Source organism: Porites lutea, chromosome 3 (assembly GCF_958299795.1).
Source record: "Porites lutea chromosome 3, jaPorLute2.1, whole genome shotgun sequence".
Classification (NCBI taxonomy): Eukaryota; Metazoa; Cnidaria; class Anthozoa; order Scleractinia; family Poritidae; genus Porites; species Porites lutea.
In genome coordinates, this window is record NC_133203.1 from 6,614,777 (window position 1) to 6,639,510 (window position 24,734).

At 38.5% G+C, this 24,734-nt stretch overlaps 2 protein-coding genes across 2 annotated transcripts in view; both read left to right on the forward strand.

Annotated features, from left to right (window-relative positions):
• The window catches only part of LOC140930305 (uncharacterized), a 280,280-nt gene that overhangs the window by 114,022 nt on the left and 141,524 nt on the right, over positions 1 to 24,734 (forward strand). The window lies entirely within an intron of this gene.
• On the forward strand, positions 6,629 to 7,393 carry LOC140931496 (uncharacterized). Its single transcript, XM_073381305.1, has one exon. The coding sequence runs from the start codon at positions 6,629 to 6,631 to the stop codon at positions 7,391 to 7,393; it is 765 nt and encodes a 254-aa protein (XP_073237406.1).

Below are 24,734 nucleotides of genomic sequence, written 5' to 3' on the forward strand. Positions count from 1 at the left end.
TAGGGATATGTGTTTCCCAGGTAGGGGAACAAATATCACTAGGGATATGTCTATCCCAGGTAGGGGAACACATATCACTAGGGATATGTGTTTCCTGGGTAGGGGAACACATATCACTAGGGATATGTGTTTCCCAGGTAGAGGAACACACATCACTAGCTGGATATGTGTTTCCCAGGTAGGGGAACACACATCACTAGGGTTTTGGGTTTCCAAGGTAGGGGAACACATATAACTAGGGATATGTGTTTCCTGGGTAGGGGAACACATATCACTAGGGATATGTGTTTCCCAGGTAGGGGAACACATATCACTAGGGATATGTGTTTCCTTGGTAGGGGAACACATATCACTAGGGATATGTGTTTCCCAGGTAGGGGAACACATATCACTAGGGTTTTTGGTTTCCAAGGTAGGGGAACACATATCACTAGGGATATGTGTTTCCCAGGTATGGGAACACATATCACAAAGGATATGAGTTTCCTGGGTAGGGGATCACTAGGGATATGTGTTTCCCAGGTAGGGGAGCACATAGCACTAGGGTTTTGGGTTTCCAAGGTAGGGGAACAAATATCACCAGGGATATGTGTTTGCCAGGTACGGGATGACATATGACTAGGGACATGTGTTTCCTGGGTAGGGGAACACATATCACTAGGGATACGTGTTTCCTGGGTAGGGGAACACATATCACTAGGGATATGTGTTTCCCAGGTAGGGGAACACATTTCACTAGGGATATGTGTTTCCTAGGTAGGGGAGCATATATCACTAGGGATATGTGTTTCTTAGGCAGAGGACACATATCACTAGGGACTAATGTATGTGTTTCCCAGGTAGGAGAACACATATCACTAGGGATACAGAATGTATGGTGTTTCCTTCATTCGGGTTATAAAAGGCACAAACTTACAAGGTCTTACACCCCACTACATGTACTGTATGTTGATATTAACCCAGAGGATTTTACACTCAGTCTCTAAAGTATAATATGTTGCTAAAAACAACTATGGCTATTAAATACAGACTGAACATTTTATTTGTTTCTTTGCGACAAACAAACAGTTCCTAACAAATATTGTGTGGAAAACCACTGAGGTCATAAGATGAAACTGTAGTTTTGTGAATCGCTTAAACAAATGTGTGTTGAACGTGGATCCCAAGAAGATTTTTCTTTTTTCTATCAACATAATGACAAACAAACCATTTTTATGAATTCAAGACAATCTTAATATAGTTGATAGGTCCAGGCCTCCTGGATTCCTGCTAAGAGTTGGACTTCATTAGAGACTATCGTTCAAAGAATTTAGCCCAACACTTAACAATGATAGAGGCCTGGACCTAGTGCCAATGTACAGTGCATTAAAATGGTCACATGATTTACAATCCTCATGCAACCAATAACTGACTTTAACATTTGACTATGAGACAAGACATTAGGATAACATTGAAATATCTTGGTTAAAACTATCTTTGCATTGGGTTCGAAAATTTTCTGCAGTTATAGACTGGCTAATTGACTGACTGAATGGCTGACTAAATAACTGATTGATTGATTGATTAATTGTTTAACTGACGAGCAAACTGTTTGAATAATTGATAGACTGATGAATTACTGAATGACTGATTAACTGACTGGCTCACTGTTTGAATGGTTGAAAGGTGGACTGATAGACTGACTCACTTTGTGATTGATTATTGACTGGCTAACTGTTTATTTTAAATAGTTTATGGACTGTTTCATTTAAGGGGAGCTCAAAATTTATGTAAACGTGGTGCTATGGCTACTTTTTTATCATGGGGAGGGGGGTCATGATTTTTTCCTGACATGTGTTTTGGGGGGCTACCAAACATTTCTATCAATGTGACTGAAGGTTAAAAGGCTGGGAAGAGGTGAAAAGAAAGCATGCAGGGGATGATTGGGTGCAGAGAGAGAAGAGAGGGGATGGCACCCTTTCACTTTTCTCAGTATCCTTTGTTCTTCCAATATTCTGCTTTGAGGGGAAGCACTAAAATGTGTCCTCAGAATTCTATGACCTTGCCCACTGAATGAAAAAACATTACAATTTTCATCATTCCACAGCCTTACAAGAGTTGGATGATGCGCTAGAGATTATCAACACTTATGTGTGAAGTTGAACTGATTGTGAAAAGCAGGCTGATAAAAAAATCTTTAAATGACCCTAGTGATTGCAGAGCACTTATACCAAATCATTTACTCTTTGGTCAGAACCATGACTTTAATCCCTGGTTTATTTCCACAAAGAAGACATGCACTACTATAAGAGGTGGTGAAAGGTTTGATATCTCTCCGCAGCAATCTGGCGTCAGTGGACTTGCAAGTACCTGCCACAACTACAGGCTATCAGACAGAAGTGACTGAATCGTTCGAGGAGTTTCCTTGTTGGCGACATAATCCTAGTTTTAGATGAGAGATGCCCTAGATCATCTTGGCCTCTTGGTCTGACTGCCAAGATTTATGCAGGCCGTCATCATGGTCTCACATCATGAGGAAAAGTCTTACAGTGAAGAAGGAAACCTTGTTGTACACAAGATAGTTCTAATGGAGTCTGTAGAAATCTCTCAAGGACAATAGTCACTGTTCTGAATCAAAATATGTGCTTATAGTGTAAGAATACACTGTAGGCATTTAATGTCATTTTAACATATGGTCAAAAAATTTGCATTTTTCCAAAGGGGTTGACCCATTATTTTGGTCAAAAATTTGAAATTTCTTTTGAATTATTTTGTTTTTCTTTTAAATGAACCTAGAGGATAATTTATTATGCTGTTTGTCCATAGGGGTTAACCCATGATTTTAGTCAAAATTTTGAAAGTTCTTACCAGTTTGCTTTTCTTCAAAACTGACCTAGATATAATGTTTGATGATGTTCTAAATAGAAAACAATGCTTTCTATACTATAACAAGAACACTCTTAGTAGCATTGAGCCCATGGGGCTTGGAGATAAGTTTTGTTGTCAAAGGCGCTGGTGCTGTTATACTACTTTTTCATTTGGAATACAAAACGAGTGTTATATTTCATAATGTAAATACTCAAAACGTAAAAATTGCAAGGAGAGACAGGCCACACATCTTAGTTTCACACCGGTGTGAAACCTTTGAAAACCTTTTACATATTGATATTGCTCCAGTGAGGAGAACTCTTTCAGAGATTATTTTACACTCAAAAAAGTGAAAGACAATTTTTATCAGTATAAATGTATATATAGCTTCTATGTAACAGACCACGATAAGGCTCAGTACAGTTTTTGTTCAGTATAGGAAAAATGTGTAAGTTTAGCAGGACCTTATTATGACAGACAGTTAATTCAGTTTGTGCCTATTCCAGTTGAATTTGTTGTGTGTTTTATAAGACATCAAAATTGCATGAAAGTAATAACATCTTCCATAGCGGCTTAGTATCCGTTTTTGATATCTCCATACAACTGATTTTATGTGATCTCAGAGTACAATTTTTAGAGCTGTACACAGCATGCATTATCACAATATCACTAGGATAAAGCATTTCATTTTCCACGAAAATTTGACTTTCTTGTCAAGACGTTCACTGACTCAGTCAGACTTGGAGTAGTTTACTTAAATTTAGTACTCAGTACAGCAAACAGGGTTATGTCCTGTGAAATTTATCTACAGTCTGTGGCCCACAATGACATCACCATGATCCACGATTTATTTAAAATTTATTGTATATCAAGTTTTTTTACCTGATCCCCAATCCCTGATCCCCGATCCTAGTCCTCCAGTAAACCTCCAGAGTTTTGCTCATTAAGATCATTCTTTTTTTTGACCACTGAAGTATTCACTTGTTCTAAAGTAATCAACGCTTTCAGGTTCCATTCCGGAAAAGCTTGATATGGGATTTCTATTCTATGGATATGGATCGACATGAAGTGCTGCAAGTAGAGTGCGTGATAGTTAAGTACGGGTAATTGCAGGTAATTGCACAAATGCTTTGCTCGCTATCCAGCACCAGACATACAAGTATTTAGACAGTAGTGACTGTAGCGGAGTGCGAATTTTTACTATGGACTTCAGTAAGGCCTTCGATTTTGTGAACCACACTATTTTGTCTGCCAAACTGAAACAGTTACCCCTAACAACCTGTTGTTTGCTATAATTTTTTAGGACATTGGAAATCTGTCAATAGAGGAACCACACAAGGTAGTGTAGGTGGACCATATCTTTTTAATATATTTTTGAATGACTTGGAGATTTTCTTTAATGGTTGCCCTGTTCTTCTTAAATATGCAGATGATTTTACTATAGTTTCACCTATCACTAGGAATCGCGACCCGTCTGCCGACTTAGTAGAACAGTTCTTAACCTGGTGTAAAGACAATAAAATAGTCTGCAACCCTTGTAAATGTAAAGAGCTGGTTGGTAGAAAAAAAAATCACAATGTACTCTACTCTCCAATTAACAATATTCCTCAACGTAATAGCTTCGTTCTACTAGGAGTAACTCTACAGAGTGACGGAGGAACCAAGCTTGTCAAAGCAAAAAAGTGTTTACACGTCCTACAAACACTAAGAAAGGAACACTACTCTCGGGCAGAGATAGATCACCTTTTTATATCTATTGTTTTACCGAATTTTAGCTATGCACTTTCAGTCTATGGGGCATCAGAGTCCGATCTTATGGTTATACAAAATTTTTTAGACCAATGCCATAAACGCCGTTTTATTTCACTTCCAGTTTTTATCAAGAACCTTTTAAATAAACAAGACCGAAACATTTTAAAGAAATTAATATCAACGGATTGCCACCCACTGAAAGATATCATTCCTATCCAGAAGACTTATGTACATAATCTTAGGAAAAAAGGCTGTGCATGCCCGAAAATTAATACAGAGCGTTTTATGAACACCTTTGTAAATAGGTCGATTTTTAAGCTCCATTTATTGTAATGACACACTTTTTTTAATGTATATGTATATGTAGATATTTTTATCATACTTTTTTATCTTCCGTATTATTGTAACATAAGATATGCAGTTTTATCTTTTGATGAAATAAAGACTCATTATTATTAGTAGTAGTAGTACACAGCTACCCATATAAACACATCCATGACACATACGTAACGTCAGACAGGTAGTTGAAGTTGCTTCTAGTAGTAGTCGAAGGTTAAATCATTGATACCGTATCTCAAGTATTTACAAATGACAACGCGATGTCACATCTCAATGTATCTATTAATAGTGAATCTATTTAACTGTAGAGTTCCAGTAATTGTGACAATATTCTGAGATTGGTAATGCCTCAATACACCACAGGATTTCCCTGGATTTCCCTGCTATAATATTTCCTCATCGAGGTATTTACTTTTTAATAGGAGTGTATAATTACACGAAAATCAAGGGCCTCGAATAGGGGAAAATTACATCATTGCCAAACAGCAAAAAACGTGATCCACTCAAATGCATCATTTCAGTCATCACCAAAAATAAGCTGCATGCTCATCACAAGACTCATTTGCATACAATGAAAGCCGTCATGATTCTCATCCCAGTTTCCACGGTCTCCGCTGGAAACTCCTGGGAGCATGGCCTCCTAAGGGACTTGTCAGAAATTAGCAGCGGGGGAGGGGGGGGGGATTTTAAATTTGGGTTCGGAAATGCGGTGACCCATCCCTGCAATGGGAGTGAAATTTGCTAACCCTCCCCTTGAGCTTGGCCTAAAATACCATGACCCTCCCCCTCTTGTGTAAATGATAAAATCTAGTTCTTGCAATACACTTGGGTGCATCAGTATTATGAAAACTCAAAATATATTTCTAATCTGTTCTTTGTAATGCTATTTCACAGGGCGCAAGTGTATGAACTGTATATAACTTTATCTATTTTTACATTTTTACATACTCTTGGGATTTTTGTATATATATAATCATATCTAATTATATTTTTTAATATTTTAATCAGTTTTTAATGATTAGTCCGTTTTAAACTATTTTTAATGCATGTTCTTAGTTTTTCTTTAGGTTTTTTTTTCCAGAAAATAGTTTCTTACAAAACTTTTCCCAAAATTATGATGTTCTTAGGTTTTTCTTAATATTTGTATATGCATAATTCACATTTTATCTTGTTTTGTATTTTTTAGTTTGTCGAGCATTTTTAACATGAGCCTCTGGCTCGGAAGATTGTGCAAACACTTCCCACGTCTTCAACATTAAATAAATCATTCATTCATTCATTCATTCATTCATGCTATATACGTACATTTTAGATGACAGCATTAAGAGTCCGACTCTAATTCTGACAGCTGATCACTCGACTCTCCTATTTCTCCCAAGTTTTTTTACCAAATACAGAACTTCCCTTTTTTTCTGTGGGTGAGCCTCTACATGATCACCGGCATATATTTGCATGTCCCTCCCCCTTTTAACAGCCCATTTTTCAGGACCCCTCACTTTTCTGAGTCTCAAAAAGTTGTGACCCTCCCTCTGTTTCCACCCCCCTCCCCCCTTGCTAATTTCTGACAAGTCCCTAATTGGTGCCCACCAACAAAGAAAAAAAAATGGAAACACCTGCATTTTAGAGTGTCACTATGCTAAAGCAAGCTCAACTAAAAATGTCATTTTAAAAAAATGACATTCTCATGAATATGAATTGCAAGCATGTAACCCTTCTAGTTCTCCTAGATTTAAGCGCAGCGTTTGACACTGTTGACCACAATATCCTGCTTGCTCGTCTTAAGTCAAGTATTGGCATAAATGGCACCGCCCTTAATTGGTTTACGTCTTATCTTAACAACAGGTCGAAACGAGTCTCGCTAAATGGCTTTACATCTGACAGTTTTAACCTTCCTTATGGCGTTCCACAAGGATCGTGTCTGGGGCCATTGTTGTTTACCATTTATTCCAGCAAACTGTTTGAAGTCATCAAATGCCATCTACCTGAAGCACATGCCTATGCTGATGACACTCAGCTTTACCTGTCATTTAGTCCTGACACGGCTACTAATCAGACTGATGCGGTCATTGCCATGGAACGCTGTATATCGGACATTCGTACGTGGATGCTTACGGATAAGCTCAAACTTAATGATGACAACACTGAGTTCATGTTGATTGGTACAAAACAACAACTTTCCAAAGTAAATATTGATTGCCTTACTGTAGGAAGCATTGACGTTGTTCCTGTCACTGTGGCAAGAAATTTAGGGACATGGTTTGATTCTAACTTGAATCTCCAGGAACAGATCCAAAAAACTTGTAAATCTGGGTTTTTTCCATTTACACAATATTCGGCGTATCCGAAAATATCTGTCCCAGGAGTCTGCACGAACTTTGGTCCATGCTTTTATCATTGGTCGTATAGATTACTGCAACAGCCTTCTATTTGGTTTACCCTCTGCTCATCTACTTAAACTGCAACACTTGCAGAATGCAGCTGCTCGACTTATATCTAATGTCCCTCGCTACAGTCACATAACACCAGTACTATGTGCGTTACATTGGCTTCCTGTCAAATTTCGTATTGATTTTAAAATACTTCTTTTTACTTTTAAAGCTATCTACGGTCATGCACCTGGTTACTTGATCGATTTGATTGCTATCAAAGAACAGCCGCGCTATAATCTCCGTTCAGCTAGCGGTCTTATCTTAAAGTATCCTAGTTTAAAACTGAAAAAGACTTTAGGGGATCGTGCTTTTTCATCTGCTGCCCTAATTTATGTAACAATCTGCCCCTTCACATCCGTCTTGAGGACAATTTTGAACGTTTTAAATCTTTACTAAAAATGCATCTTTTTAGACTAGCTTTTGATATGTAATTTTTTTTACCTACTATGTAATATATTTAGTGTTTTTTTTATCTTTATTTAATTTTTAGCGTTGTTTATTCTTAGCCTTAATTATTTTGCTCATTTTAGTTTTTATTTTCCTTTAACATTTACGAGTTGTCACGTGCTTTTGATCATATTTACATGGAAAAGGCGCGTTATAAATTTTTAATTATTATTATTTTAATTATTATTAAACTAATCAAACAATTTACATTTTTCCGACGGGCTTAACCCATCATTTTCGTCAAAGCTTTGAAATTTCTGCCAAGTTTGTTTTTCTTTAAAATTGAGGTCTAGATATGATGATTAATGATCTTCTAGCTATAAAACAAGGCTCCACAGACTATAAAAATGTAAATTTAAAGGCGTTAATAAAAAACACTATTTTGGTCAAAATAGGCCTACACTGTAGATATAAGAGGAGGGGACAAGCAGGGGTCTTATCATGAGTTTACAAACAACAATTTTGCATTTCAGGAGTCACAAAACAAATAGTGAATTTGATCTCCGTCATGTGTTTGCGTGATCTCTGCATGGCTATAAATTCCCTAGTGTAGCCAGCTGTAGGTGGGTCTGAGTGCACTGAAGAGTGAAGTTACATCAAAAGCCTCAAAAGTGAAGTTAAATCAAGCCACCAGATGCTAGTTAAGATCATTTGGCCAAATTAATGATTTAATTTCTTCAATTTATCTTCAATGTATGACTACAGTATAGAGGTTTTTGGCAGTTCACGTTCACAGAGGACACTTCAATCGCTATTCACAGAACAGTTTTTCAGTACTATTCACTATTCACGGACACCAAAAATTGTAGATCACAGCTTCACAAAAATAAGTTTCCTCCCCCTCATATAATGTTTGATGATGTTCTAGATAGAAAACAATGCTTTCTACACTATGAAAATGTTATTTAAAAGTAATCGAACAATTTGCATTTTTCTAAAACAGGTTAACCCATCATTTTGGTCAAAAACTTGAAATCTCTCTCTCTTTACAATAGGCCTTGATATAATGTTTGATGATGTTCTTTCTACTGTTTTAATCCTTTGAGTAAACACTTCTCATTTAGAAGCTGGGATGTAGGCTTAAAACATTGTGTCATCTGAGTATCATGGCTGTTGGAACTGTGGGATATGTTAAGCCATGCAATCAAACTGTAAAAGGATTGAGAGTTGTCTGTGAAAGCAAGAATTGCTTGTGTCACTGTTATGCTGTTTATTAACCTTTTTCACCTCAGGTGACAATAATCTGTAAGTCTATTATTTTGTTTTGTCACTTTGTTGTGAAGTTTCAATTGTTTGTTAAATGTAACTCGAGATTTGTTTTCAGTTGAACAACTTCACTTTTAGATAAATAACATTATGAGCCCTCCTTTAATTGACTGAATGATTGAATGATTGAATGATTAACTGACTGACTGACTGTATGACTGTTTGATTGACTACCTTTAGCCAAGACTGACTAACGTACTGATTACTTCTAACATTCAGTTATTTTCTCATTTGATAGAATCACTCTTTGTTTAATGGAATGAATGAATAACTGACTGTTTCATTGACTTGATTTTTTTTACAGTCAAGCCAGGTCAAGCATATACCCCCAAAGATTTCTTTAATGAAGGATTATTTTAAAAATGAAACCAAAATCAGGTATCAAATTCAAATCTGTATTCCTGCATGCATAATGGACAGGGAATTTTTTTTCAATAATCTCTTTGTATTCAGTCAGGTTGAAAAATTTTTGAATGGATAAAATTGTTTTGCAGACAATTATATCAAATTCAAGAAAACTGAGCTGGTAGAAATTTCAGAGCTGAATCTGACATCTACAGCTAACAAACAGATTCCACTTTCGAATAATGAATTCATTAATGGAATCTTGGGGGCTACGTTTGACCTTGCTTGATTGTAATTTAAAAAAATACAAATACAAATTATTATGTACATTAATATTATAATTATATAAGAAAACCATTACACAGTTGGCAAAAATTATACAGATTGTAAATCATCAAGAGAAAGTTTTAAGAGGTAAAATCTTATCTGGAGTAAATGGGAAGCACTGTTATGGTTACAATAACTGTTGTTCTATAGTTGGAAATTTTTTCCCAACAGCAGATGCTCTTATTGGGTACTTCGAGGTCACATGAAATCTAGCAATGAAACTGTTTCCCACCAAAATCTCTGAGAAGGCAACATTGCAAAATCTATGACATCAGAGGGTAACGGCGCACGGTTACCCGTGAATGATAACTGCTAGCAAGATGTATTTTCATAAATTTGTAGACTAAAAAGTTTTTCTTCATAGGCTATATAACAACTCAGTTCAAGACTGGTCCCTCGGGAAATCGTTAATTTTGTTTTGAAAATCTCAATGTTTACGAGGCGTGAGATTCTCAGGAAAGAATATCAACTGATTCTCTCACAACAAGTCATTAAGTGTTTATTGTCCTTTTGGTTGATAGCAACATTTGCAGCTGATTGGGTGAGATGTTTATTTGAGGGTTGTATTTATTACCTGATTTTGCAAAACTATTAAATGTTGCGATTTTTGCGATTTGTAAAAATCATGAAATTCCATATTCGCAAAATCTAATACTCGCAAAGATTAGAATTGAGAAATTCAATACCAGATATATACATATCCATAAAATATAACAAAAATTGTCTTTGTTTGCTGTTGTTTATGATAAAAATATTAATTCTGTCGTTACTGTTGTGAGGTCAAAGTTACCTTTACATATTAAGAATAGACAAATCGCAACATCTAAAATACTCCAATTCTACCTTGCCCCAAAAATTGCAAAATTAAATACTCACAAAATATGGCTCATGATTTTTGCACAAAATTCATTCAATCAAGTAAATATGGTATGTCACACATATTACTGTAAAAAAAATAGAAGAGTTGTTTACCTTGTCATCAGAGCTGCCTTTTCTTGCTGATCTCATTATTTTTCTGAGTGTATTACATCGTCCTGCAGGTTGCCATGCTGTTCCTCTTTATCAAGATTCCAAAATATGTGACACAGTGCAGTCCATCACTTAGAGAAAAACACATTGACAAAAATTTAGTTAACATGTTGCAACTTTTTAAAGGTTAGAACTCGTAGACACCCCTGGCAGTGAAAAAAACAAGAAAACTTCTGGTTTAGTAATTTATTCATATTTTACAGATGATACATGTTACGTTATCCGTGGACAATGACATTAATAATAATTAGTTACACTCAAGGACTGTTTTTAATTGTAGCATTGTTTTATTTCATTACATGATCATCGCGTATCCGTTTTTTGGCTAGGCATACAAAGCTTTATTCACTTTTATTTCCTTTACGTCAGAAGGCATACATTAGATTAGTCTTTTCCTAAAGCACGTTTACTCAGTTGTAAGGAGTCTATCACACAGTAAGGAGCTATCAGAGAACTTTGGGAGTTATTACAACTGTAGAAATTAAAATTAAATTTAAATTTTTTAGTTTGTTTTTCCTTCTTTTTTCGTACAAGGAGCATAATCGTAGTTTTTGTTTCTTTTGACATAAAAATGACATGTTTCTTTCTAGTTTTCACCTCAAGTGCTGTAAATAGTCAGTCGAGACTGATTTTAATAACGCCATTGAATCTTGCTAGCCACCTAGTGCCTCACTGTGGTTAACCTGGCGATCTCCAGTGCCTAACGCCACGTGTCTACGACACTGGGAACGCGACAGTGCATTTATTAAGGGATGTAGTGTTCTAAGCTAGGTATGTGAAAGGGAAGACAGCGGTACTTTTTCTGTCCAAAATGGTATATAAAAGGGTAAGGGATTAGACTATGGGACAGAGCTCCCCCTGTATAAAATTTTGTTCAGTACCTCTCCCGCCTCTGAGGCAATATCAACTTGCCCAAAGAGTAAGATAATATTGGTTAAGTTTGTGAGCTGACATATGTGAAGAGCTTACAATTCTAGATGTAGCCCGCCATAACACATTTTGGTAATGCAGTCCCTCAAGGCAAGAGCTCTTGTTTTTTACCATGTGTGTGCAGCAGGCATATTTTGCAAAATACCAAACGACTGCCCAACCACAAACAACTCAGAAATTTAGTGATCAGGGTTATGAAACTGAGTGACTCAAGTACCAGGTTAGTTTGCCCAGTATATAAGGACCTTCAATGGAACCTGATTCACTCAGTTTCCCAGCCCTAATCACTAAACGTCAGAGTTATCTGGCATTAAATGGCCCTTCATTGTTCTGCAAAATACCCATGTGATCGATGTATGTGCATGTACAGTGAAACCTACTGGTATCTTATAAGTATCCATAACCAAATGAATGGCTAACATTTTTTTTGGCATTTCTTCCCATATTTTCTCCAAAACAAACCTGTATTAAATCTAGGGACAGTTCTGGTATGCTAATGACAACAGATGTGTAGAGGGTGTCTGCTAATTTTAAGTGGCAGGTACAAAACGCAGATCACAGGTCACAAGTGCAGGTTTGAGTACAGGTCAACATGCTACGGTAAATAAACAACACTTAAAGTGTCTCCTAGCCCTAACTAGAAATATATTTATTGCAACACCTCATGAAGCCGTAGAGGAGCAGCAGTATGAAATATAAGGGGAAACAAGCTAACAGGTAAAAAAATGTGGTTAAAAACAAAAACAAAATGGAAAAAAGGAAAAAATGCCTTGGCCAAGAGTTGAACAGAGACCACCTAAACGTAAAGTCATCTCCTAGACTCCTGTTCCAAGTCACCAAATTAATATTAATTAGGCAGGGCAAATTATTATATTTAAAGCATTTGCCCATGAAATTCTGTCAGTACATGCTGTCTGAAGCTGGTGGAGAAGTAATTATCAAGGATTCAAAGATATATTCAAAGAAACTAAGAAGGGTTTTGATGGTAAAAGCCCTACTTTAACTCATTTTATCACATTTTGAAGAATATATTATGGCCAACAGACAACCAGTGTCTCGCAGCCAATCAGTGTCTAGTTGTAGAGTTGTAGTTCCCTGCATTTGCATGAGGAGAATTTGTCACGATTCACCAACAGTTAACATTTTAACCATTTCTTCACAGAGGAAAAAAACATATCAGCCTTTCACTGCACCCAGTGGAAGTTATGTTGCTTGGAAACCTTAATGCAACTAAACTCAACATCACAATCAATGTCAATGTCAATGTCAATGTCACAATCAATGTCACTGCAACTACCTACCAAGGTAGTGTTTCTTCCTCACTGTGCGATCCACACACATTCCACAACTGATACAAAGTTTGACAACATTATAAACTCTCCCCACAAGGAATCAAAACCCAAAATAGAGTTTTAGCTCAAGGGGACACTGTTTATCTCAGTTATTTATCAACAGAGCAATGACCTGCACTTGTGACTTGTGACCTGTGTTCTGTACCTGCCAAATTTCAGGTTTCACTTCAATTTGTACCAGATCTCCTGGACTTACTTGATGATTTAAACTATAAGCTTAATCCTTTAATTATCAATAGGTTACTTGCTCATGAGCTTTAAAGCGATTTAATTAATGTGGCTATATGTCGTGATCCTGATCAAACCAGCCGGTTTTGTGGGATTTCTATATCATATTTTTGTTGGTCGCGAGTCTTTGGATGTTCGTGTGTCGCAAAACATGATTTCCTCCTCTGAGCCCACAGGTGACCCAAGCGTAATATGAGAGTTTGTATGGGAAAACTAGAGTTTGAAACTTAGATGAAATAAATGAAGTAAAAGCGATAAAAGTTATTAATAAAGTGTAAATATTGTTACCTGGAGTCTTTGTCTTTGTTTTTACGAAGTTTCAACGCGATTTGAGTACTTTTACATCATCTGGCCTGACAGTGTAATAATAAGAGACTCTTATTACACTGTCATTTATTTCATCTAAGTTTCAAACTCTATTTTTCCCGTACAAACTCTCAAATTACGCTTGGGCCACCTGTGCTGAGCCCAGCGCAAACCAAACACTAGACTTGAGATCTGTAAAGCATTTCAGGATCGCTTGACTTTTCTAAATCGACATATGATAGTTTAGATTAGCTGGAACCTTTCGATTTTGTGAAATTTACTGAGAATATAGAACTGCCGGCCATTTAGTATTTTGAAAACCTTGACCGGTAACCGGTCATATAGGATTAAGCTTCAGTTAAGCTAATTAAACGTACCTCACAAGATCCGTGCCAGATTTTTCACGACTTCTGCCATAAAGTCAAGTGTTGAAGAGTAAGTAAAAGAACTGCTGAAGCTCAAATCCGAGTTCCAGAAGTCTGATTATGTTACTTTAGATCCAATTTACTACACACGTTCTGTGCTGTCAATAATCCGTCGCCATATTGGTTTCTTGTGGAACCCAGTCTCTCAATTGGCGCGTGAGGCTCGCGCGCGAGCTTCCGCAGTACTCGTTTCGCGTTTCTCGATTACTCGTAAGACGCGCTCAATGGAGTCAGGAAAATAAACATTCATGCCTATTATTTGTTCATTTGCTCACGATTTAGGAGTAAGATAAATAGTAAATGTTATTTCTAACAGTGACGAGTATTTCTACCGAGTAATGAAACTAGCACATGAGGAATGTGAGCTTATGTGAGCGCAAAATATGGTTCGCGTATGCCCAGGAATTGAATCACGATCCTAAATGTGAAAGTAATCACTACCCTTGCAATTGCGAGCCTTTAAGTAAAAAAGGCAGGCTATCTCTCATTATCATTGAATTGAAACTTTAGTATCAACCTATTCCAGGAGCTAGAGTCGTCAGCTCATAAGTCAGACGGCTATACCATGCTGTTGAGCCCTAATAAGGTCGCCCCTGGGTCGAGATAGCTGTAGCTTGTCGCAGACGTTGTTTTATTTTTCTTTTCGTTCTTTTCGAAAACATCGCCGAGCACGAGTCTATTTACTTCCTTCCCCACCCCTCCCCTTGCGCTGGCGGTTAGTAAATCCCCCGCGGTTTTTGTTTTTTATTACGCGCGCTCAACGGACTTTGAATAGAAAATAGAGGGTTTGTGAACAGGCTAAGACAGCTGTCTTTGACTACCAACACCCGGGTGATATGGCGGTGCGCATGCCTTAGGTTAACTGGTCAGGCCGTGGGTATGTCTACGTGTGCCAATTTCTGATACGTTTGCCATAATCAGGGTAGGACAACGCAATTGGATACCTTCTGATTTTTCCAGTTACGGGATTGGTTCAATCGAAATAATTGCGCCATCGCGTGTGATACCCGCGCACAATTTTGATGAGGGCGCCGCGCAACGAATAAACAAACAAAATGGTGTTGGAAATTACCTTCATGGGAAGTAAATTTCCATTTTCTGTCATTATTTTCAGGAGAACCTTAAGCAGCGACGTCTTTGAGCGACGCACGTCAACTGGAAGTGGACCTTTTGCACTCTTGAGCCGTGATTTTGAACAAAATTTGGGACAAATCGTCTCTTTAAGAGTTCAGACACTTAGCAATACAAATTTGGTAGCGCCAAAGCATATTAAACGAGAAAAAGGCTCACTTCCGGTTGACGTGCGGCGCTCAAAAACGTCCCTGCTTAAACTTCCTAAAGACTCCGAATGTGAGGACTGTGAATGGGACTCCGATTATGGTAATCGCCGGAGTGCGATTGTTATTTAGATTGGTATGAAGGACACAGGGGCGTGATTTTGGAATAAACATTAAGAAAAAGATGGTGACGTTCATCCCTAAAGGTTTGACAACTAGGTGTACAAAGAGTACAAAGCAAAAAGTTGAATTAGGAGAGTTCTCCCTGCTGTGGTTTTGTGTGGAGAAGATGTGAAAAAAAAGCCCAGTTTCCAGAACGTACTTTTCTCTCATATGTATTGGCATCTCGTTTTCCTAATCGCCACTTTCTGAAAAATATTTGAGGGTTTTTCCCTTCTCTCCGCCATTAACGACCTTAAGATCTGAGGACGGCGACGGCAGCGAAAACGTCGTTAAAAATATTCGCGTTCTTTCACCCTCATCGCGATTACTCCAAGTCACTAACTTTGTCAAATGTAGGTGAACCCTCCGTCTTTCCTCCGTCTCATATCATGTCGTAGTTCAGAAAGAGGAGGAAATTTCGTCGTCGCTTGTGTACTTCTTCTGTAAAACGTGAAATTAGCAGTTGTATAGGAGCTGCTCGTAAGGTCTCTCCTGATTGGTCGCAGAACACAATGACATGTCATTCTTTCAATTGTTTCAGTATTGTTTAGGGTCATAGTTAGGCACCATTGGTGACTTCTCTTTAGAGCAGCTGCTACATGACCAAAATTAAGGCATTTTCTCGTCGTAGTCGTGCAGCAACGGCAAAGAATTGTATAAAAAAGCGTGATGCACGAGCAGAATTGTTGTTTTGATTATTAAACCGATTGCTTTTTGACGTTCTCGTTGCCGTTGCGGTCGTCGGATCTTGAGGTCCCTATTACTGCGGCTTGGCACCGGAAGTTGAGCTGTAATACAAGGAAGTAAGAGTACTAGATCTGGAGAGGAAGTAGATTAAGAGACGTTCGGTTGACTATAGTCTTATTTCCTCATAAAACAAACAAATATTAGAAAGCACTTTAATTTAATTAATGAGCAATATAAGGTGTGTATTTACAGACTGAAGTAGTAAAAAATATCCGTAGGCAATGGAATCGTCAAACTGAAAACAGGCACACTAATTCATTTTTCTAACTACCATAGCGATTATAGGCTGTTAGCTAAAGGCGGTTAGCTAGAAGCGGTTTTATTTCACAGAAACAGACTTTGTTCACGATTTCATCACCATACCCGTCATCGTTGCACGCCCTTTAGGATTGATGAGATAACGGCAATATCACGTGGTATTTCAGGGGGTAAAAAAAAAAGAAAAAAGTTGCCAACACGAATAAAAGCGGTCGAGTTTGTTTATTCTCTCAAAACGAAACTATGATTTATATTAATGGTCGTGCAAAATGCACGGTTCGAGTTTCGTGAAGTTTTAACGTTATGGTTACTTGCTGTGAGGACATCTACAGCGGCAAGTACAAAACGCAGATCACAGATCACAAGTGCAGGTTCGAGTACAAGTCACCATGCTACGGTAAATAAACAACACTTAAAGTGTCTCCTAACCCTAATCACAACCTGAAATAGAGTTTTAGCTTAATAGCCTGCGTAGCAGGCGTCGAAAGGGGTAGGGGATAGGGAGAAAGGGAAAAAGGGAGGGGGGTTGGGGAGAGTCTTTTCTCCCTCCCCCTCCCCTCTTTGCGCCTGCCACGCAGGCTATAGCTTAAGGGAAAACTTCCTACCTCTGTTATTAATCAATTGAGCAGCGTCCTGCACTTGTGACCTGTGACCTGTGTTCTGTACCTGCCACATCTACAGTCGCTACTTCATCCAAAAAAGTAACAATGATCACTTCCATCCATAATCGGTCATTATCATCAGCGACCGATGAACGTACGAACCAGGGCGGATAAAGGTTGGGCGGTGAAACGAGCGCTCCGCTCTTCATTTAATGTGTGATGCGGAGTAGGACTGGCACGAGCGCTCTTTCCGCGCTTCCGGTGCGCTTGAAGGCCGGCGAAATTTTCCTTTTTGCAAACCGGAAATCCTATTTTCTTTCTGTAATTTCAGGCTACAATGTTAAATAGATAAATTCGTTTCATAACAATATCAATAAACAGTTTCATACGTTTGTGTTTGTACGTCTATAAGTCAAACTTGTTGGTCGTATAATGCCAAAATTTGAGTTTAATTTGAAAGTGTTGAATACCTCCTCCTTCCACTAAATATCACCTAATCGTCTTTCGCCGTTTCGTTTGGAAAAGCTTAACACTTCTTAACCTCAATTTTTACATATGTTGAAGGGGGATAAATTTTGTATAACATAACAAAAAATTAGATTGATATATATTGATATAGTGGCGTTGTACTTCTTCAAACTTTGTTTCTAGGGTGCAACGCGCCATGACGATTCGCTCAATGTGTTGCAAATCCGACAACCGCATGTAAACAAAATTTATTGAGGTTATTTGTGAGGTTTTTTCTCCGTTTTTCCCTCTAAAGCAAAACAAGGTAAACAGTAAAAACTGAGGGGAAACTAATCTTTAAGTTTCGAAGAAACAGAAAGACGTATGAGATGTTTTTTTCAAAATTAAAAAGAAGGATGATGGTGATTGAAATTAGCATAATTTCACCTTGCACGAGCTGCACGCATTTATACACGTCATCTAGTTATGAAACACGATCTGCTGTCTTTTAGTTTTGCCATGGATGACATAGATGAGATTTTCCTTCGTGTTTTAAACAGTACTTAGTTGTTTTTGTTTTGGAATAACATCGATATTGGCGAGTAGCAGCACGAAAATATAATTCAGTGGTAGAGTCCGTGGAAGTAGTAAAAGAAACCCTTTGAAAGAGATGTAGTACTCCAACTAACCCTCCCGCAAAAAATAGCAACGTTTGCCTCTCAGAGACAGCGTACCAGCACAAAGGAAAGAGGAAGAAGTGCAAGAAAACAAATCAAGCCGCCATAATTCAGTGACAGCGGCAGTGTCTAATGTACAAACCACATCGCAAGCCCTGACCGAAGTCGAAAACAAGCGACATTTCTAAGCAGAGTCCCAGTCCACTGCATCACACCTTTTTGCTCGGACGCGCTCGTTTCACCGCCCAACCTTTATCCGCCCTGGTACGAACAGGGACTTCCTTCCGACTCTTAAGCGATAATATATTCTTGAATCAGCCAGCAAAGGAAATTTTCCCGCTTCCTTGTTTTTGGTATTACTTACAGTGCATATGGAATATAGTGTGACTCACGGAGTACACAACACCAGCAATACATCCAGTCATAATGTAAAGTTTCTAGTTTTTCTTTTTTAGCTTGTAGTCTTTGTTCCTCTTCATGTTTAGCTGTGATATCGTCGAGTCGCTTCGTTCAGTTGTCGTAAAACGCCTGAACTTCTTGCATCAGCGAGTCCATCATGTCCAGATTCCGTTTTGGCCATTTCGTACCCAGGCCAACCGACAAGTTCGAGTTCATCTGCAGAGAACTTCTGCAATGAGAACAAACCCAAGCTATAGTGTTCTGATGGCATAAATGGAGAAAAAAGCCTTTTAGTTGGGAGGCGGGGAGGTAGGAGTACTACACAGAATTCGCCTCTTTATAAACGAGAAGGAAAAGCGTTTTGAACGTCTGGAACTGGCTAAAAGAAAACAAAGTCGAGTTTACTTTCGCTAACACTTCTGGAATCGTAGCTACTGGCCACTCCGGTAACAGTCCTAGAAGTCTTTGCTAAAGTTAACTCGACCCAGCTTCCTTCTCGTTTTTAAACTATGCATGTTTAAGTCAAACTAGCAAATTTTACCGCCAAGCCTCGTTTCGAAAATCTTGTGGCCGGTTCCAGGCGTTCAGATGGTAGAGCGCGGCGGTTAGTGGGGAGCGAGTTAAAATTGTACACCGGGAAAACGGCGGGGTAGAGAGCAGGGGGGGTGTGAGCGAGAGAACCCTTTCCCCCTCTAGTCTGCCCTCGTTTTTTTTTTCTTCGTGAATTGTTCTCCTGCGCTCTTCTATCTGAACGCCTGGAACAGGCTAAAAATCCTGCCATTGGTCAAGCTCTTTTCAGATCTGCGTGCACCTTCGTCAATGCCGTCGAATTTTCATTCCTTAATCTGTCTAATGTCACTTTTAGGAGTTCAAAAAAAACTATTCTGGAGTGACTAATAGGCCCTTGTGGCAAAGAAAGTTGTAAGTAAGGGGAAAAAGAAGGTAAATTCACCACAAATAAGAAGACATGTGATTGATGTTTTCATTGGTCACGTGGGTGTTGTAATCAGTTGGTCTTGAGGTTGACGGTGGCGATGGTGGACGGATTTTTGTGACAGCTCGCGCGAAAGATCACGTGGCCATTTGCCTAGCTACTTAGATGGTTCATGACGCGTTACTTACGTCATTGATGACGTTAGCATGACGTCAACGGTCATACCATTTAAGGCCGAATGAGGTCACTCTTAAAAGTTCAAATGTAATTCCAAACGTTATTACATTTAATGCTTTATTACATTTAGGGTGAAATGTTATTATATGTAAGATTTTGTTGCATTTAGGGTCAGTTATTAAATTTAGGCTTTCTACAAATGTCACATATATGAATTCCAAAGACAGTTGTTTTGAAAAGTATACTCATGTACAAAGATTGCAAATGCAAAGAATTTTGTTCACAAACTAGCCATGGTGGTGAAATTTGCTCGGCTGACGTAAACACACATAAGGGCCATTATGACTTTAAGGCCTCCTCGTGCGCGCAAAGGAAGGCGTGAAGAAGAAAACGGGCCTTGCCCTTCGTCACCAGTCACTCGCGTGTCACACGCGTTTCGCGCTCGCCTCTGTGCGAAAAACGAAGCGTCTAAGGAGGAAGCAGACTTTAGAGGTTGTGAAAGAAATAGCTTATGGTGGTATTCTGGCGCGGGTACTTGAAAAAGGGTTTGTTCACATAAGTGCCCATTGAGTACCCTACTTGGGCACCGTCCAGGGGAGTAAATGTGAACATGACCTAAACCTTTCGTCTTACCCATCTCTGCCTTTTTCTTCCAATGTCTCATGTAGTCGTAGTCCCAGGTAATGCCAAAAGTCCACAAAAACAGCAGCAAGCCAATGCAGGTGTAAATTGAGTTCTGGAACATAGGAGAGTTGGCGTCAAATAAGCCGGATGAGCGCTCCACGGCTGCACTCTCTGATGGCTCCTACGAAAAATAAGAAAAACGAAATAATACATTTATTGAAGTCAATCACATCAGTAGTTTGTCCATTATTGTTTCCAGACCCCGCCGTTTCTTTTGGTCACACGATCTCGATCGCTACAAATTAAGCTGAGTGGCTTTTGGGACGAAAATGCAGCTTGTCTATTCTGGTAATAAATCCGTGTTCTCCTACACGAATACAAAAAATCTACCTTAAATATCTTCATGTAACATGTAACTATGTGTCATTCAACATAACTATGCATCACTACCCATCACCACCTATCACTGTCCATCACTACACATCACTACATATCACTACATATCACTACACATCACCACATATTACTACAGATTACTTATCATCACTACCCATCACTACACATCACTACCCATCGTTACACATCACTATCCATCACTATCCATCACTACCCAGCACTACACATCACTATCCATCACTACACATCACTACCCATCACTACACATCACTATCCATCACCTACACATCACTACCCATCACTACACATCACTATCCATCATTACCCATCGTTACACATCACTATCCATCACTATCCATCACTACCCAGCACTGCACATCAATATCCATCACTACACATCACTACCATCACTGTCCGTCACTATACATCAATGTCCATCACTACACATGACTGTCCATCACTACACACCACTACCCATTCCTACACATCACTATCCATCACTACCCATCACTACACATCACTACCCATCACTACACATCACTACACATCACTGTCCATCACTACACATCACTATCCATCACTACACATCACTATCCATCACTACACATCACTGTCCATCATTACACATCACTGTCCATCACTACACATCACTGTCCATCACTGTCCATCACTACACATCACTGTCCATCACTACACATCACTGTCCATCACTTCACATCACTGTCCATCATTACACATCACTGTCCATCACTATCCATCACTGTCCATCACTATCCATCACTGTCCATCACTACACATCACTGTCCATCACTGTTCATCACTACACATCACTGTCCATCACTACACATCACTGTCCATCACTTCACATCACTATCCATCACTACACATCACTGTCCATCACTATCCATCACTATCCATCATTACACATCACTGTCCATCACTACCCATCACTATCCATCACTACACATCACTGTCCATCACTACACATCACTATCCATCACTATACATTACTGTCCATAACTACACATCACTATCTATCACTATAAATCACTGTCCATTACTACAAGTCATTATCCATCACTACACATCACTGTCCATAACTACACACCACTACACATTACTCTCCATCACTCTCCATCACTATCCATCACTTCACATCACTGTCCATTACTACACATCACTGTCCATCACTATCCATCACTACACATCACTATCCATCACTATCCATCACTACACATCACTGTCCATCACTACACATCACTATCCATCACTATCCATCACTACCCATCACTGTCCATCACTACCCATCACTATCCATCACTACACATCACATATTTCTCCATTGAGGAGAACTCTTTCTTAGATCTTACAGTTTAAAATTGAACCAAGATATAGCTTATATATAGCGGACGAAGATACAGCTCGGTACAGTTTATGTTCAGCAAGGGAAAACTGTGTAAATTGAGCAGAACGTTTAAAATGTACAATAGACAATTTGTTCAGTTCGCGCGTATTCCTGTTGAATTTGTGGCCCGTTTATGAGATTTGTCTGCTCAAAAATATAAAAATTATTCCATAGCTGCTGTTATCTTAGGGTATCTGCTTTTAATATCTCCGTAAAGTTTAGGTTTACGCGATCTCAGAGAACAATGTTTAGCTGTACACAGCACGTAGCCTTTAAATATATCCAGATCTAACACTGGTTTTGTGTATTTATCACGGCTTTAGTAGAAGCATGATTTAAATACATTATGATGCTTTGTCCTTTGAATGTCGTTTTAAAACTCAATCGCTTTGTAAATGTCTCTTGTAGCTTTAATATCACAGGAGAGTATTTTAAAGCTCGATATTTTTCAATGCCATTAGCATGTTGGTTTTTTACGAATTAATTGACTGGCTTCTTTGTGCCACTACATAATGTTTGCAGTTAATATAAGTTTACAAGCAAGACCGGCGGTTTCGAATCTTACGTTTCTCATCAGTTGCTATGTGGTGGGATGGTTGAGGTGAACTCTGAACCATTCCGTATTGCTTGATTTGGTAAGCGTTTATATATCCACCCTGGTTCGTTTGGAGGATCAAAAAAGGGGGGGTAAACCTTTATAAAAAAACATAACCTAGCTTTCAGAAAACACGGATCGAACCTAAAGCAACCTGATTGGGTTTTTGCAAAGAACCAATCAAACCGCACCATTTTCGAACCTCCAAACAAACCAGGGTGGATATATAAACGCTTACCAAATCAAAACGCGCGAACTGAACAAATTGTCTATTGTACATTTTAAACGTTCTGCTCAACTTACACAATTTTCCCTTGCTGAACATAAACTGTACCGAGCTGTATCTTGGTCCGCTATATATAAGCTATATCATGGATGAAATTTTAAACTGTAAGGTCCCTGAAAGAGGTCTCCGGCAATGGCGCAATATGTAAAAGGTTTTCAAAGGTTTCACGCCGGTGAAAATGTGCGGGCTGTCACCTCTTGCAAGTTTTTACTCGCAATAATCCCCCCTTTTTTTCAAGAAAGAATAAGCCATTTTCAGATTGTTATCCAGAGTGACCATGCCACTTTTCCTTTAAAGTGCCCTTTATATTTTTGCTTCAATATTAAGCAATGTTTCTGTAACTAGTCACTAAACAATAAAGACAAAAGTGTTTAGTAAAAGAAGAAAATGTTAAAAAGTGCTTCCAAATAAACATGCTCTTTTTGCTTAAAAAACGACCACTGTAGTTTTAAGCTGTAATAATATTACAGGACTAAGTTCTCTGGCAGTTTCAACACGCTGTAACTGCATTACATAACTTGACTGATGATACCGTATTGACTTTCCCCATGGTTGAAGGATTTAGTCCTATACGTGAAAAAGAATTAGCAACAACAAAAATCATGTACTTATGTGCCTTATACTTTGAAATAAGAAGTTTTATTGATTATTTTTCATTGTGATATTGGGTTATGAGGGGTATGCCAAAACCGCGGTTCGGTTCGCGCCGCACAGGGAGCTTTAGCATCGACGACGGCAACGGCAGCGAAAACGTCAGTTTTAAAATGAATTCCCGTTTTTTCAATCTTTGTCGCGTTTATTCTAATTTGCTGAAAATGGCAAGTGTAGGCGAATTTCCCTGGAGTTGATTTCTTGAGGACCGCACTCAAGTTTAGAGGAGGAAAAGAGATTCGTCGTCGCTTGTCTACGTCCTCCATAAAACTTGTAATTAGGCATTTTCACGTCGTAGTCGTGCAAGGACGGCAAAGAAATGTACAAAAAGCGTTATGCACGTGCAAAGTTGTTGTTTTGCGTAATAAACCTATTGCTTTTTTGACGTCCTGGTTGCCGTCGCCGTCGTCGTTGCTAAAGCTTCCAGCAACGACGACGGCGACAGCAACGAGGAAGCAATACGGGTTTAATTTTATTACGCAAGACATCAACTTTGCAGGTACGTCACTCATTTATAAACATTTCTTTACCGTCCTTGCACGACTACACCGTGAAGATGGCGATGGCAACGAAAAGATCACTTTTAATTAGATGAATTAGCACTTTTTCAGACTTTGTCGCTATTATTACAACTCGCTGAAAATGTCTACTGTAGGTTAATTTCCCTAGAGTTGATTTCTTGGGGACCGCACTCAAGTGCAGAAAGAGAAAGAAATTTCGTCGTACCTAACGTCTTCCATAACATGAAATTAGGCATGAGAAGAGCTTATACAGTCAATAAGAATGGCGTACAGCTTTTTATCACAGGTGGAAGGATAACCAATCAAAGAAAGCGTAAATGCCTTTGAGCAATCAAAGCCGTTAATCGTTTGCATTCACATGGCTTTCCTTTATAGCAGCGCCTTCAACTTGTACTTCAGAAACTGACAAGACGAAGAAAAACTATAACAGGTTTGGGTAGGTTCTCGGTTGATTAGTTTACTCCTCATAAGAGTTTGTGCGGCATTAAAGCATGTTCTTAACTCGCTGCTCTAGTGATCTATTTAAACAAAAAACTAGTTTTCAATGTACTTCT